The following is a 16,992-nucleotide window of genomic DNA, read 5'->3' as shown; positions in this document are numbered from 1 at the left end:
CCAAAACAGGGATGGCTTTACAGCTGGATGACACTGATGTTTGTTACCCTCCTCTTTTTTAATGACTGTTTTTTCCCCTCTAGTTTTAGGGTCAGTGTAACCAACTTTAAGGTATAAAGGTGAATTACAGCGCAATAATTACTTGGGCTCGTAATAAGACCCTGGCCAGAATCAGAAGACACCAAATTCGTATGGAGCCAAAGTATTGAGCAGCAATAATGACCTGGACACAATGTTAACTTTTGAGTAGCCACTCTTGTATTGTTACAAAGTATAACAGGTATTTGTCCAATTTGTACAGATAAAGTATAAAATAAAATAAATAGTGTGCACACTCAACAAAATAAAAGTACTCGTTGGGGCCCTTTAAGAATTTAGAGTTAAGCTGGCGATAGCCAACTTCAAAGGTCCTTGTGAATGTAACTGGAATGTATGAGTGTGTGGTGTGTATCTTCTTTGGGGTAGATCGTCCTCAAAGTGGTTGGCTCACCATCTATCACAACCAGAATATCGTCCTGGTCCTTGGACTTTTCCGTCCTCTCCAAAAAACCTGACCTATAATCCAGGTCATAAAATGTACATTCTAATCAGTCTGTTTCAGATGCATTGTTTAAGGTTAAAATACAAAATCAAAATATTGCATCACCTCATATTCATTGCATCAACATCTTAAATCTTATCAAATCTCACAGTTCTGTTGTACAACATTCAATTTTCAAGCATATCAAATATGAGAACTAAACATCTAAGTTGCTCAAATATTTCTCTATTCATGTAAACATTAATTAAACAATACTTATGGTAAGTAAACATTGACACTCAAAATACAATACACCATAACAAATTCAGAACTATGTGCAAATAAGCAACAAAATATACATATGAGTTCAGTTCAGAGGCATTAAAGCAGTGTGCTTAATTTCTCCACGCTATAGGCCTATTCGTGAGAGAGAAATGCACTAAAAATTACCCTCTAGATTACTTTAAACTCACAGTGAACTGACAAAATTTAGCTTTAGAGCAGCTAAGAACATGTTGCTCACCGTTGCTCTGTTTCACAAAAGCCCAACACACACTGGCGTTGGAATTGCAGCAGCTCTCCGGATGAAAGGTGAGTGGTTAGCCTGTGAGACACCGAGCTAGCATTAGCATGATCGCGACGGTAAGTCTCTACAAGTTTTTTCCATCAGAACAACACTCGTCTTACCGACGTTGCCTCTCTCCTTCATCCAGCCACTCGACTCCGGACTTCCAGCAGGTAAGTAGGCTGGCTTTCCTTCCTCTCAATCCTGAGTTTTCCTCTCTTTTGTCTGTGGATTTCTCGGTTTGAGTAGCAGATGCCTCCACTCCTCTTGCTGAGATAAGAAAAACCCGGGACACCATGCACCTCCACCTCACTTCCTGGCTGACAGGGTCAATGCGGCCTGGGTAGGCTCTGATTGGTTGCTGAGCTAGGTGCCCTCACGTGGGGTGAACTGAGAGGTGCATTCAATGGTCATAGGAAATACGACGCTTGTTGATGTGGACAGTTAATATAAAGAGAATAAGTATGATATTTTTCATCTGGGCTACATCAGTGTCACTACTGGTAGCATGAGGCGATACCTGCACCCTACAGAGGTTGCATAGGTAGCCCAATCCTGCAGGATGGCAAATCCAGAAGGTTTGTTGTGTCTCCATTACAGGCAGACAGGCAGTTACTCTAGGAGTGCTGGACAGGGTCGTAGAAGGCCCTTAACCCAGGACATGTATCTGCTTTTCAGGGGGACAGGATCAGCACTGCCAGAGCCACAGAATGACCTCCAGCAGGTCACTGGTGTGAATATCTCTGACCATCATCATAAACAGACTCCACAGAGGTGGCCCAGTGTCATCTAGTGGGCACTGTGCTCTGCCCAGTTGGCATCAGCCATGGAATACCAGACTGAGATGATGATGATGATGAGAGCAGCTTCCTCCTGAGTGCGTGTGACAGGCGAGAAAGGGTATTGAGAAGCATAACATGGCATGACAGTGAAAGGAGGCGCATTCATGGACCTCTGAAGTGGACACATTTCAGCCACAAAATGAGGATCTGACATCAGTGCTAGTTAGCTAACAGTGGGAGATTTTTCTTCTGTAGCATCACCGGTAAAACCACACATTACATGCTTTGTGGCATTTGCTCTAAAAAAGATATTTTATGGTCAGAGGCACGACAAGCTACAAAAAATCAGAGTGCAATCCTGCAGGTATAATGTTTGCGTTAGTGAACAATGTTCCATGTTTGATATAGGAGGAGAGTGGACACACACACACGCACTAATTGTGTTAGTCTTACAAAATATACATAGCTGTCGTGTCTGTGTGGTCATGTTTGAATACATTATGGTTCAAGTTTGGGTATGATTATATGATATTTTATTTATATATATATATATATATATATATATATATATATATATATATATATATATATATATATATGATTATACCTGCAAATGACAGAAAATGAGCATTAGGGTGAAAAGCAATAAAGCCAGTGGGAAAGTGTCAAAACTCCTAATATTAAATATTAAGTGAAAAAATATTTTCAGCCTCTTTCTAGAAAGCTGTATGGCAGTGAATTTTATATAAATCACCCTTTTAAACTGGCGTTGACCTCCTAGCGCTCTGCTAGACCACGACTCTGTTAATTCGAGGACTGAACTTCATCTCACGATTTTCTTTGGAGTTTTGGGACCTGAAAGAAAACAATGAAGTGAATTATTTGCTTGTTCTGCATACAGACCTTCCAAATGATTTTTAGAGTTAGAAGTAGCTGATTGCATGAAATAAGTGTATGACTGAAATGTGCACCATATATAAAGACTGACACCCAGGTTTCAGCATGCAGTGACAGCGAGCACATGCTCAGCCAACCGCTCATAATGACTGCAACACATCTGTTTTTCAAGTAGCAGCTCCAGCAACACTTCCAACTCGTCTTTTTAGGCTCTGTGGTAGTTGGGGTGATTTCTGTTGTTTTTTCTAATTCTCTGGACATATATGTGTGCTGTCTCCTTCCCCCCGCATTCTTTATGCTAAGCTAGACTGAACACTATCCCAGCTTTCGCTCTGTACTACACATGAGATTACTATTGATCTTCTTATCTCACTTGAGGAAATAAAGCAATCAGGTATTTCCCAGAATGTTGAACTACTGTTGTTCCTGAAATCCATCTGCGCTTGAGAGACTGCTGTTCTCCTCCAGTGCCGGGCTGCTCCTCCTCGCGCAGGAAGTGCCAGATATCGTGCGGCGTATCGTTCTGTCTGCGACACCTCCCTCTCCTCTGGAGACAGAGGTTTGATTGCTAAAAATGCCCCGATCTAAACAGATGTACGAAGCCAGCAATGCAACAAAATCCACTTGTAAAAATGGCTAACGCGTCTGCGCCCTCTCACTCTGCTGTAGTTCGCTGTAAGTACAGATCTGACTTGTCCAGGTGTGATCCATTAAACACATTATTCATACCTGAGGGGAGAGGAGGAAGACAGAGATCACCATCTGCTCACAGCTTGATTAAATTAATCATGTGTGAACTCTGGCACAAAGGCCCCCATCCCTCCCTCTCTCGCTCTCTCTGTGAGACATCACGCTCTCTCTCTGTCAGTATGTGTCGTTGTATAATAAGCAGCGAGAAACTTCGGGGGAAAAGCTAGTTGCCCTTTACTTTGGGGATCTGCAGATGGGCTCCCGTTTTGCCCCAGCTGGGGGCCACACAACATTTTGCAAATGACTCTTGTGCGAGCATGCTCTTGGCAACACAATCAAATGCATAGCAAGCTATGGAAAAAGCACTTTTTATGAGTCATCTCTCGCTGTGATACGAAAAAGAAGCCGTCGTGTGGTTTGAAGGGGACTTGGAGTCAATACAAAAGGCAAATGAATTGCCTGTGTATTCCCTTATGCCTCTTTAAATATTGGAACACAAAAAGCTTTCGTGGGGAGACAATGTAGCGGGGCTTGCAGAGCAAATGAGATTCTCTCCACGAAAACAAATTCTTTCAAATCCTCGGGTGTGTGTGGGCGCATGTTTGTGTTACAAGCGCAAAGCCTGCTGGGATAGGTTCCTGCAAAACAGCAGTGTTTCGGAGCAGAGCTGATGAGCAACTTGAAAGTACACAGAGGATGTGCGGAGGACTAATTGAGTGTTTTTTGGGGGGGGTTACATCCACGCATGGTGTTTTGCAAATCGGGCTCATGTCCCATTTAAGGTCTTCGTCGGTTTAAGCTGTTTGTATCCCACACAGTCAATGGGGTTGAATGAACACAAGGCTGCTGATTTTACACTGAGATTTAACGCAGAGAATGAAAAACAAGCATTCCAAGCATTTCATTCCCTCAAAATAACAGCTGATTGCTAATAGGATGCAATCTGCAAATCCTGAATCTCCTTTTTGTCGTGACATCATTCAATTATTCCTCCCTAAATAAGATCCAGCTCTGAATCATCATCACAACCCTCCAGCAGTTCCACTCCGCGCTGATGGCCCCGTACTTGTGTGCTAATAATAGCGACTCTGTCCTCAAAGACGTCTCCATCACTTTAGTTATGAGCATTCTTCTTCTGTGTCTGGATTATTTTATTCTCCGTTCTTCAGTGGATGTTTGCGAGTCGGCGTTTGGTTGGAAGATTGACAGCCAAAGGCACAAACAGATCCAGACCCAGACTTTGTGCAGCTGTGATATTCCTGGATTTTGTTCGCAGTTCAGTTTAGACTTTAAAATCATTTTAGTAACTCTTTAGCCCTTTTACTGAATTCCACTTCCCTCTAAAAAACTGCCATCCAGCACTTCATCTCCTCATCTACCAGCCGACTGTCAATCAAACCTCAACTGACAGCCCAGCTGGTGAGCTCTCACGGATCGTGCTGTTACCCAACCGGTGTTTGAGCGACAGCAGCGTGCTGGAGGTGGCCGCGTTTTCCATCATGCCGAACGAACACCGCATTTTTACATGACATGATCATCGAAACAGAATAGTGCTTTGGAGTTGTTATGTTTTGTATTTTCAGAAATGATGCCGGTAGCAGCTTTGGTGATGAAGAAACTGTCAGAATGTGTCTGAAGCAGCTTTTAGGAGGCGTTCAGCAGCAGTAATGGGTTGTTGTTGTATTTCTTCCGAACTCTATAGACTGTTTATACAAGATAGATGCAGCCACGCTGGTATCCTCCAGTTTCGTGGCCCTGTTGTGAAGCCTCATGCTGTCTGTTTTGCTATTATCGTGTTGGTTTTGTTTTGTTAAATGTGACGCAGTGAGGAAGAAGGATGGTTGGTAATGACCTTCTTTATCATTCAGGACATCATGCTGTATTGTTTTAAGACTTCAAACTAGCACTAGAGCCCATAAACCGATGCAGAAAGTGTTTACTGAGGTCATAAAGTAAGGGAACTGAGCCAGGCGTTCCCACAGACTTCTTTTTCACCTGTAGGTACGTCAGTGTTTGGCTGTCACGGATCTACGAGGCATCCGATTCCCCGACTATAAACTCTTGCACAGTTTTACATTGGGGCCTACAGCTTGTCTTTTATTCTGATTAGAGGCAGTTAGAGCGGTTAAGTCAAGGGAATACCCTTCAGGAGGAAATATTCTGATTAGTTTTAGACCACCGTTATTTTTTTGACCTGACAACAGTTGATGCTGCAGACACTCAGCTAAACAAATGTGTTTTTCTAATTATTTTATGTAATAACAGGTTTCTAAATATGTTTTCTAATAACCAAGTAGCCTTTTAAAATGATGATTAGCATTAGGTAACACAGTGTGCCATTGAAACACACTCGTGAAAAAGCTTCTACATAGGTTCAAATATTCAGTGATTTACTAATAATGATGTCGTTTTGTCATATTTGATTAATTTAATGTAATTTTTCTGTTACTTTACTTTAAATAAAGGAACATTTCTTAGAGACCGCCGCTATATATATATTCACGTTGTTCGTTCGAGCTTCAGTAAAAGTGGATAACAATAGATTTCACATCCAAAATATACAAAATCAAACATTTGCAACCCCTTGTCCAAATAAAAGTGTTTATAGAAGAGAGATTCTATATTTTTGGTAGTCATTCGCACATTGTTTACAGTGATTCTAATCTGGAATAGTCCTGCTCTCAGTCCTGATTGAGGCTGATCTCAGCTCTGATTGCAGAGGTTGTGCTGAGGCTGGAGAGCCGGTTGCAGCGTGCAGCCTGCTGAGCCAATCGTATGTCAATTTTGCATAAAGTGACTGGAGGACAAGGTGAGCCACTTTGTCACCCAGCAGTGCGTCTCATTTCTAATCCATTAGGTTGTAGGGAGTCCAGCTCTGATGCCCTCAGGTTTGCAGGAAGTGTGTGTGTGTGTCATGGTGTCTGTCTGAGCTAATAAAAGTGTGTCTCTCCACAATCTGGAGAGACAAAGCTCAGGGTTTCCTAGTTTACAGATGCCTGGGGATGAATACCTTCTGTCACATCCCTTTTATCCTTGTTCTCCTCATCACTTTCTCTGCCTCTCGCCCTCTCCATCACTCTCTCGTACCTCACTCAGCATCCTGTCAGCACTTCTTTGTCCTCTGTGTTTTGTGCTCTTGTCATCATTATTTTTTGTTCCTCCTGTCTGTTTCTTTCTAGATTCCATTTTATTAGATTAGTAGATGACATTTTCCTCCTTTGCATCACCAAAGCTTCTTTTTAAGGCCATAAATGCTGATTTTCTTTTCAAATTGTGTTACCTCACTCTCATTCTTTTCTGGATTTGTGCATTGTGTTGTGTGTAGCTGAGCAGATATTGATGTGGCGCCAAGTTCCTACGCCCCACAAGGGTACGACTGGACAAAGTTGCACTGTTTGCTGCAGCAGTGCAGACGTATTTTTAAATTCGGTTGAATTTTAAAGCATATTTCTCGTCCCAGCCCAGGTCCAACGGTTTCATCCTGATACCTAATGGCAGCCAGGGTGGCGTTGCCAAACCTGAATAGGCCTGTGTATCCCTCCGCGGATATGCAATCACTGATCCATCACTAAAGCCGTCACACTTACAGACAACACAATGTTCTCCACACACATGCTCAGGGTGAACCTGCTCTCATTTGTGGAAATCACAGGGTGGCAATGGTGGAACTGCTAGTTCTGGTATTCTATGGCAGATGAGCTCAGGGCCCACTAGATGGCGTTGGGCTCTCTGCCACCTTCATTGACTCTGTTTATAATTTTGGTGGCTTAAGGGCCCTCTACGGCCCTGTCTATCTCCTGGAATCTCCTCCATGCTCGTGAGACTCTGTAAACATGAGGAGGAGAAAATGTCAGTGGCCTCCACCAGTAAAACCATTCCTGCTTTGGGGGTTGTGACATTGTTGCCCCTCTAGAGCTCCTGTTGTTAATTTCACGAACACCAAAGCAGCTGATACCGATTAACACCCCCTCTGTTACTGACCAGATCAATACCCCAGAACTTTACCTGACTTGATGCTGTTCTCTGATTTAAAAGTGTTCCATTGATGTTTATCAGTCATGTTTAAACAGCATATTTGGCCCTCAGATTTTCCTGTGGAAATCCACAGTAAATGACACACACACACATTCCCACACTTGTAGTACGCTAAATTTGACTTTAATATTACACTGTCACACGCCGTCAGCACTGTCCCTCTGTTGCACCTACATCATTTGTACAAATATTACACTTGGTACTGTATAATACGCACACGGACACAACCTCAGCATTGTCCCACTTTATTCTCCCTGACGTCTTGTACAGAGCTATGATGTGCCCTCCAGCTGTGCTGTAAAGGGTAGCTTGGTCCAACTGAATTAGTAATGAGGTTTGTCTAACACAGTGCAGTGCAGGTCACAGCACACTCCCTCTGCTCATCTGTTCTCAACCCGAGCACAGAGTACACACACACGGGTTCAATCTGCCATCCATCTTTCTTTTCCCCTCTCCAGCTTTTACTTTTTTTGTCTGTTCTGAAAAGCACAATGCATTAACTAAATGCATCAGTGAATATAAATGGCTGCAAATGAGGTGACTTAAAACTCTTAAAAACTTTGCATGACTCAGAATGCATTTGTGGCCAAGAAAAATGGAACACCGAATCATTTGTAGTGCTTTTAGGGTGCTTATTATGAGGCTATGAGTGGACTTGGAGGGAGGTGCCATTTCACCCACGAGGGCACTGAGTATGTTATTACCAAAGGGGGAAGTACTGCTGTTCAAAGTAATAAAAAAAAGCCATTTGCTGCAGGAAGGAGGCACTTCACAGTCCTCCACTGAGGGCTGAAAATAGAAGTAGAGATAGTCGGCTGGTTGGAGTCAAAATCTTAAAGTCAAACTGCAGAAACCAAAATTAAACCTGTGGAGTATGTTACTGTGATGTGCCATAATTACCCGTGATAAAAGCATCCCAGTCTGGAGAAAACTCCTGTATTTAAAAAAACCCCCATCAGAACATGAGCCAGTCACGATCACGTGATGGAGTTTGTGTTTTGTTAGTCATCTCCTCTAAAGAAAAAGTGACTAAAGAGCTCAAATGAGTTCTTGGACAATTTTTGCACCTCTGCTTTTTTCACGAACATAGAAGTGAATAATTTATCACCTTTCAGGTGTTTGAAAATGTATCACCATTTCTTGTTGGACATTTGTTTTTCCCTTTTCTTTTTACCTCCACAGAGAAGGTTGTGTTTTTGATGCGATAAATGTGAGAGCTCGAAATGTTTTAGTCAATTCTGATGAAACTTAGTAGGGGTGCAGAGCGGGGTGATGTTAGCAATCCTTCAAAATTCAGCTTACATCCACTGACGTCTTCAATGTCACCTTAATAACAAATCACTACATATTGCCCATCACTCCTACATAATATTCTTGTAATCCCAATAAACCTGTCATGCTATCCTGATCTTGATCAATGCAGTTTTGTTTGTTTTTTTTAAATATGAGGAGCAGAGTGTGACCCTCCTCTTTTTCAGGCTTTTTTACATTTGTCTTTGGTTGGACATCATGTTCAGTCATGTGTTGATAACTTGCCCAATATGTGACTTCAGTTCAGTACAAAATTATCCCATACATAAAGGATATTGTCTTATTAAATATTTAATGCAGACCAGTGCAGTTGGCAATGTCGCACATAGTTTGGGGGGCAAAGAGACAGTGCAACACAATATCTATAAAAGATGTGCAGGCTTCAAATGAGCACGCTCAAAGCTCAGACTTTCACTTGAATTCACTTTCTGCTTGAAACTTAAAAAAGTGGAAAACATTCACCTTCAAAGTAACATTTAAAAAGGAGCTTTTACTTTTACTAAATGATCTGTTTCTGGTTTGTGTCACACTTTTTCACTCTTGCCGTGAGTAGTTTGCAGACGAGTCACTGTCTTCCACGCAAACCAAGGACGACCCCGTCAATTTGCCGGCAACCACTTCCACAGGTCCAAGAATACACGTGCCGATGCTAAAAAACGATTAGGATCGGGGGATTTTGGCGAGGGTCACCAGGTTTTAATTAGTTTAAAATTGGTTTAAAACAAATTTAATTAAAACCACCAGGTTTTAATGCGGCGGCAGACTGGTGCACCCTGAATCCTCAATCATAACAAGCTCTTGGGTGATCAGTTGCAGTCGTGATGATGTTTAGTGTTCAGTTGGAAGTTGTAGATGAGAACTTTAAGCTTACCAACTTTCCCTTGTTGAGCAGGAGGTACTAAACGTTGTCACCTTGTGTGAAATACAAACCTGGCACAGCACAGTGGGTCCTGCCAAATGTCAAATGTCTTACAGCGTGACAGCCCAACGCTACAGTACGTGGGCTCCATGAAAAGGGGTTTAAAAAAGTGAGTAGCAGGTTATAAAAGTTGACAGCGCTTTGAGCAACTGTCAACCGCTGTCATGGGAAAAGAAAACAAATACTTTTTGATCTTTTTGGAAAATTGAATTAATTCATATTTCTGTTTTTTATTTTGTTTGAGTTTAACTTCAAGCATTCAAACCACTGTGGTGTATATTACACATTCAAGATCGGGACTTCCATGCTGGAGTCTCGTGGCTCGGTGTTGAGTTCGTTTTTATGGATTGAAAAAAGTTTTTGCTTATATACTTTCTGTGTTTTCAACACCTTCACACCTGAGTGAGGAGTTCCAGCCGGCCTCAGTTCATGAATATTTCATTCTCTCAGAGGATCCCCATCTTTTGGTGATTCGGACAAACAACAGACTGCTGCATCCAAATTCTGCAGCCTGCACAGTGAAAAGCGGAATACATTAAAGCCTCTTTGCATGCTATATATTTTTTAAATCGATCATTTCAAACCACCAAATATGCCTACAGCATGTTTTTGGTTGTTACTGTTTTCCACCATGTGCATGTGTGGCGCAGTGGTCCGAGCTGATCTGAAAACCAAATAGTGTCACATTGGGGCACGTTAGAGGATGTGTTTCCACTTCTGCAGAAACGGATCTGCGCAGCTGCCTGATGGTGTTATTTGGAATGACAATAAAAATCCCTGTTTCTTCAATCGCATTTGAGTTCCATCCTTTTTCCCGATGCTGCAGAAATGATTCTTTCAGCCCTCAGTCAACAGGTTTTGTTTGATAACCACATGGAGCGCTTAGACTTGGTCATAGTCATTTCTCCTGAGAAAGCGTAACTCTGTTCCCGTTGGTACTAGAGACAAAAATTCAAATGGTTTCTGAAAATAAAGAAGATTTTCGCTCATATTCGGTTTATTACAGAAGCACAAAGCATTCACAAGGTACAAAACAAGTCCAGGCAGCCTGTGTGATACCTGGGTGATAAAGGGTTAACTGTATAATCCTAGTCATCGACCGCTCCCTCTCTCTGTCCACAGAAACTCCTCTGAAGGATGGGGAAGATGCGGCATCCTCGTCAGACGCAGCCTCAGACCCCGCCTCCTCACTCTTCAACCACTGGGGTCACGACCTTGGCCCGGAAAGCCGAAGGGTTGCCCTCAAGAAGTTCAAGTACTATGGCTACAACGGTTACCTTAGCGACCGCATCTCCCTCACCCGCCCGATTCCAGATTTACGGCCTGACGGGTGAGTGTCGGTGTGGTGGTGTTCTCCTGTAAGGATTTAACAGGATGTGATTTTGGCTCACAAAGCTTCTGAATGTTGGCGTTTCCCCTCAGATGCAGAAACATGTCCTACTCATCAGACCTTCCCCAGCTCAGTGTCATCTTCATCTTTGTCAACGAGGCCTTGTCGGTGTTGCTGCGCTCCATCCACACGGCCATCCAGAGGACTCCTTCCCACCTGCTCAAAGAGGTCATACTGGTGGATGACCACAGCAACAGCTGTAAGAACCTTAAACCTTCCTCAGCATTTCTTTTTTCATGTCTAGTTCTACTTGCACATCTTCTTCTGCTTCCTTAAGGGGTCACCGCATTAGATCATCTTCCTCCATCTTACCCTATCCCTAAGATTTCCCCCCTCTTACTCCGACTCTCTGCATGTCCTCCCTCACTACATCCATGAACCTCCCTAGAGGTCGTCCGTTCCTCCTCCTGCCTGACATCTTCAGCATTTCCACTCACCCTCCTCTGCGCATGTCCAAACCATCTCAGCCTCGTGTCTTTAACTTTGTATCCAAACCGCTGAACCGGAGCTGTCCCTCTGATGTACGCGCTTCTAATCCCAGTGGAAATCTTAGCTCCTCCAGCTCGGCCTCCTGTCTTTTTGTCAGTGCCATCATCTCCAAACCAGACCTCAGAGCGGGTCTCACTACAACCTTGTAAACCTTCCTTTTCACTCTTGCTGCGATCCTTCTGTCACAAATCACCCCTGACATTCATCTCCACCCACTCCACCCTGCCTGGACTCTCTTCTTCACCTCTCTTGTGCACTCTCTCTTGGATGGTTGACTCCAGATATTTAAACTCATCCATCTTCCCTACCTCTGCTCCTTGCAGCTTCGCCTTTACACCCGTCTCCGTCTCATTCACACACATGTGCTCTTTTGCTTCTACTCTTGCTACAGATCACAGTGTCATCTGTAGATGTCGTGATCCATGCCAAGTTGTATTTCTTCTAATGCTATAACGATGCTTTTTTTTCGGGGGGGGGGGGGGGGGGTTCTAATCAAAGTCTTCTTGATCTTTTACTTCATGTAGAACTGGAATTTATTTGGTGTAAAACTGCAGAAACTCGGTCAGTGAGGAAATCCATATTCAGAAAGCTGCAACGTGTCATTTGCGAACCAATACAGTTTTTGCTTTTAAGAAAAATATATTGCTGCCTCTAGGGATCTGCAAATAAAACACATCTTCTGAGTATAAATTAGTGTGTCTGTATTTATATGTACATTTCAGAAACAAAGGTCTTCACAGGCCTCTTCTCTGTATGTAGATTAAGATTTTATATGCATTAAATTATTGATTTTTCAGTTCTTCAAAGCAGCTCTTTGGCTGGTTGTAACAGCATCATATGTGTAAGATCAAAGATGCTCAGTCGCAGGGTTATTCTGTGTAAACAGACTCCAATGATAAATCATTAGTTTTCAAGAGGTCTCACGTCTGGTGGAAGAGAATAATGCACAGATAGAAATAAAACAGTATATTTAAAGCTAAAGCCACACTGAAGGCTTACATCATTACACCGTGGGCACAGAAATGAAAAGTCTAAACAGAAGAAGACAGAAAACAGTAGAAATGAAGTGGCGTGGTAGACGGCCGTCGTGAATGTCTACAGCTTACAGGAAATAGTATTAAAGGCTGCTAAAAATATATAAACTACATAAAATAAAACAAACCACTGTTCTGCTGTCAGTGTGAGAGGAGTGGACTGTTAATGTTTTCAGCTCTCACGCATCCAGCGTGTGGCATTAGCCCGGCCTTTTGTGGACAAAACAGTCATTAAGCTTCTTTTTTAGCTTTAACATTAACCTCCTAGGACCTGCGCCCACATATGTGGACATCACATTTTGGGTTATTTAGACCAAAATACCCAATTTTGCTCTACAAGGACCTGATATCCACTTACGAGGACATTATACTGCTACTGTTCTATCAAATTTTTAAATGAATATCCTCATGTAGCTCTTATTTTTCTTAAAAAAAAAAATAAGGGAAAAAAAAATCTGGTAATTTTGAATGTTTTTACATTCATCGGGCCCCAATCAGCCCAAATATCAAAGAGAAATTAAAAATGCATGCTGTCGAAGAGTTCGGGTCTTAGGAGGTTAAGCTTGTTTCACGTTTCAGCGGAGGCAGACAGACCTGTGAGGCTAATCATGATTGAATCTCTGATTCACCCCAACCAATCACAGCAGATGGCCCCGCCCCTCCCTGAGCCTGGTTCTGCTGGAGGTTTCTTCCTGTTAAAAGGGAGTTTTTCCTTCCCGCTGTCGCCAAAGTGCTTGTTCATAGGGGGTCATATGATTGTTGGGTTTTTCTCTGTATTATTGAAGGGTCTACTTTACAATATAAAGAGCCTTGAGGCGACCGTTGTTGTGATTTGTTGCTGTATAAGTAAAATTGAACTGAACCTGATGCACTTCAGATTTGATGTGACGTGAGCTGAAGTTGTGTTTGTGGCTTCCAGCTGTTTGACTTTCATAAAACCCTCAAGCTTCCTCAGAGCCAGCCTGCACTTACACAGCTGGCACAGCAGCAGTTGTTCTTAATGTCTTGCTTAGCAGTGTCCCCTCACAGGGAGAAGGCTCCTGGTTAAAACCTGTGTGGAGTAAGCATGTCCTCCCTGTGCCTGTGTGGGCTTCTTCCAGGGAAATTTCAAACGAATGTGTGCCGACACATCTAAATAAATTCTTTACTTACTGATGATGTCTGAAGGATATGAAACCTTTGGGGATTTTTCGCTTTGGATGAAGACGTGTGATACAGTTCAGCACTGCGGACTATCAGCTTATTCCATTATTCAAACTGTTCGATAAATACTAAATAAAGTAAAGAAAATAAAGTAAAAAATTATAGTGCTTCACAACTGAGGTGCTAAAAAAATGAAGATAAGAAGCTGAATTTTTTGAAAGAGACCATTGAGTAGCTGATAGGCAGAGAGCTGCTGAGTCTGGATCCACTGCTGCAAAAGCTCCGTCTGCTTCCCCTCTCAGCCTTGTGTGCTGCACAGCTAGCTGATGTCTAGATGCAAAAGTTCACTGATGTCCACAGGTGCTTGTCCATGCACGGCTCTAAAAGCAAAAACCAGAATCTTAAAATGGACTTTGAAGCTAGCTGGGTGCCAGTGCAACTGTTTTAGCAACAGTGTGATATAGGAGTAGTTAGAAGTCTCAATCAGCTGCAGCTTTCTGAACATCCTGCAGACGTTTCAGGGAGGTTTTGGTAAATCCAATGAACACAGATACACAAATCCAAACATAATTAAGTAGAGCCAGGAATAACAATCTCCAGTTCAGAGCGTGGCACGCTGGTAAATCGACTGGATCTTATTTAGTGCTTTTCAACTCAAGCACTTTACGAGCCTCATTCACCCATTCATACAAGCACTTTTTTCTGTGCCTGAGGTGCTTTCTATCCAACATTAGCACTTCAATGAACACATCAGAGAGCAACTCAGGCTTCACTATCTTGCACAGTGATAGCTTTGCGCACAGACTGGAGCAAATGGGAACTGAACCACCAACCTCCCAACTGCACAGCCTCCTGAGCCACAGGAGATGTATATTGTCTGCAAGCATTCATGTGAACATGACAGCTTATATCCCTCATGTGCTGAGTATTAGCTTAATTACCAACTTGAAATAAGATCAAAAGGAAATCTGCTGATTTTCTGACTGACAGGGGCTCAAACACATCTACTAATCCTCTGACCACAGAAGTGCTGTGTATGCAATATGGTCGCTCCACGGATGGTTTGTGTAACATTAAATTAACCCAAAGGTTAAATTTCAAAACTAGTTCAGAATAAAACCATAAATGCCTTCTAGTGGAGGAAGGAGATGATGGCTAACATCCCATTAGTTAGAAGACCGGTTCCAGCATTAAGCCAAAACATCGTTCCCTATTTTATTGTTTACAATATAGCTGCTTCTTCCTTCGGCTTCACCAGAGTCCGCAGAGACTCCTGCCTGACCTCATCTGTCAGTCTGTCCATCACCACTGCAAACAAGAAGGGGCTCAGAGCCAATCACTGATGTAATCCCACCCCCACCGCCATCCCATCTATCAGCTACTCACAGCTCACCGCCGTGACACGGTCCTCATACGTCCTGCACCACCTGCCTCACATACTTCACTCCTGACTTCCTGATGCAGGACCACAGTTCCTCTCTTGGCACCCAATCATATGCCTTCTGTAGATTCACAAAGAGCTTGTCTATACTTCTCCATCAGCACTGAATCCAAACATTAGTGCTGTTTCTCAGCATGAGCTCACTCTGCAGCTCACTGATCATCACTTTTCTTCTTAACCTTGCTTCAGCAACTCGTTCTCATATCTTAATGATATTTCTCATGAGCTTTATTCTTCTGTAGTTCCTACAGCTCTGCACATCAGTACCAGCACACTTCTCCATTCCTCAGCCATCCTTTCACTCTCCAAGACTGTGTTAAACAGACTGGTTAAAAAGTCCGCTGCCGTCTCTCTTAAACATCTCTGTACCTGCACAGGTATGCAGTCTGAGCCTGCCACTTTTCCAGTTTTCATCCCTTTCATAACAGCGCTCTCTTCCTCCTCACTGATACTCTGCACTTGTTTATATTATGGCTAAATATGTCCAAATTGAAATGTCCATCAAATATTTTAGTGTTGGACTTCACTACAAGTCTTTTTTTCTCTTTTTTTGTTTTTACATCCTTTTATGCTGCGGTATGTTCCAAAGACACAACTTTAACTCTAAGACAAACTGTATCAGTTTCCAGTTTTTGTTGTGTTTGTTCAGTTTTCACATCGGTTAATAGAACGAGCGGATGCTTCAGTTCATCCAAAGCAACAATAAGACAGACAAAGTTTTTGACACGGTTTAGACTCTATCAGCATTTAAAGAATGAATTCACATTAATGTCATTTACACCAGGGGTAGGTGAAATGCATCCTTCTGTTATATGAGTTACTGATGATTAAAAAAATGTGAATCTGTCAGGGTGCCAGGAGCAGCAGCATTGTTCTGTAGCAGTAGAGCCACAGCAGGGTACACAGGGTCAAATGCAAGCAGTGTTTTTAATGGAGGTGTTAAATAAAAGTACAACATAGCTGTTTAACTCTTCAACAACTTTAATAACTAAAGTGACTTATCCTTGTAACAGGAGCTGCACAATATTGTCCCATAATAAAGGTGAAAAATCATTTCTACCTGGGATGTACAGTGGGGCAAAAAAGTATTTAGTCAGCCACCGATTGTGCAAGTTCCCCCACCTAAAATGATGACAGAGGTCAGTAATTTGCACCAGAGGTACACTTCAACTGTGAGAGACAGAATGTGAAAAAAAAATCCATGAATCCACATGGTAGGATTTGTAAAGAATTTATTGGTAAATCAGGGTGGAAAATAAGTATTTGGTCAATAACAAAAATACAACTCAATACTTTGTAACATAACCTTTGTTGGCAATAACAGAGGTCAAACGTTTACTATAGGTCTTTACCAGGTTTGCACACACAGTAGCTGGTATTTTGGCCCATTCCTCCATGCAGATCTTCTCGAGAGCAGTGATGTTTTGGGGCTGTCGCCGAGCAACACAGACTTTCAACTCCCGCCACAGATTTTCTATGGGGTTGAGGTCTGGAGACTGGCTAGGCCACTCCAGGACTTTCAAATGCTTCTTACGGAGCCACTCCTTTGTTGCCCGGGCGGTGTGTTTTGGATCATTGTCATGTTGGAAGACCCAGCCTCGTTTCATCTTCAAAGTTCTCACTGATGGAAGGAGGTTTTGGCTCAAAATCTCACGATACATGGCCCCATTCATTCTGTCCTTAACACGGATCAGTCGTCCTGTCCCCTTGGCAGAAAAACAGCCCCATAGCATGATGTTTCCACCCCCATGCTTCACAGTAGGTATGGTGTTCTTG

The 16,992-nt window shown here is 42.6% G+C and overlaps 1 protein-coding gene and 1 long non-coding RNA gene across 3 annotated transcripts in view; one reads left to right on the top strand and one right to left on the bottom strand.

Annotated features, from left to right (window-relative positions):
- The window catches only part of galnt18a (UDP-N-acetyl-alpha-D-galactosamine:polypeptide N-acetylgalactosaminyltransferase 18a), a 184,199-nt gene that overhangs the window by 89,665 nt on the left and 77,542 nt on the right, over positions 1 to 16,992 (top strand). For both annotated transcript variants that reach the window (XM_014413111.4, XM_014413110.4), the window contains exons 2-3: positions 10,842 to 11,049; positions 11,142 to 11,308. In XM_014413111.4, the coding sequence (XP_014268597.1) occupies positions 10,842 to 11,049; positions 11,142 to 11,308 (375 nt within the window). The remainder of the gene's footprint in view (positions 1 to 10,841; positions 11,050 to 11,141; positions 11,309 to 16,992) is intronic.
- On the bottom strand, positions 236 to 1,562 carry LOC143419583 (uncharacterized). Its single transcript, XR_013099601.1, has 2 exons — positions 1,208 to 1,562; positions 236 to 1,124 (listed from the first exon to the last, which is right to left on the bottom strand). It is a non-coding gene; the product is annotated as an uncharacterized LOC143419583 (long non-coding RNA).

This window comes from Maylandia zebra, linkage group LG7, assembly GCF_041146795.1.
Source record: "Maylandia zebra isolate NMK-2024a linkage group LG7, Mzebra_GT3a, whole genome shotgun sequence".
Lineage (NCBI taxonomy): Eukaryota > Metazoa > Chordata > Actinopteri > Cichliformes > Cichlidae > Maylandia > Maylandia zebra.
Note: the sequence above shows the minus strand (reverse complement) of the source record. Positions and strands in the feature narration are given on the sequence as shown.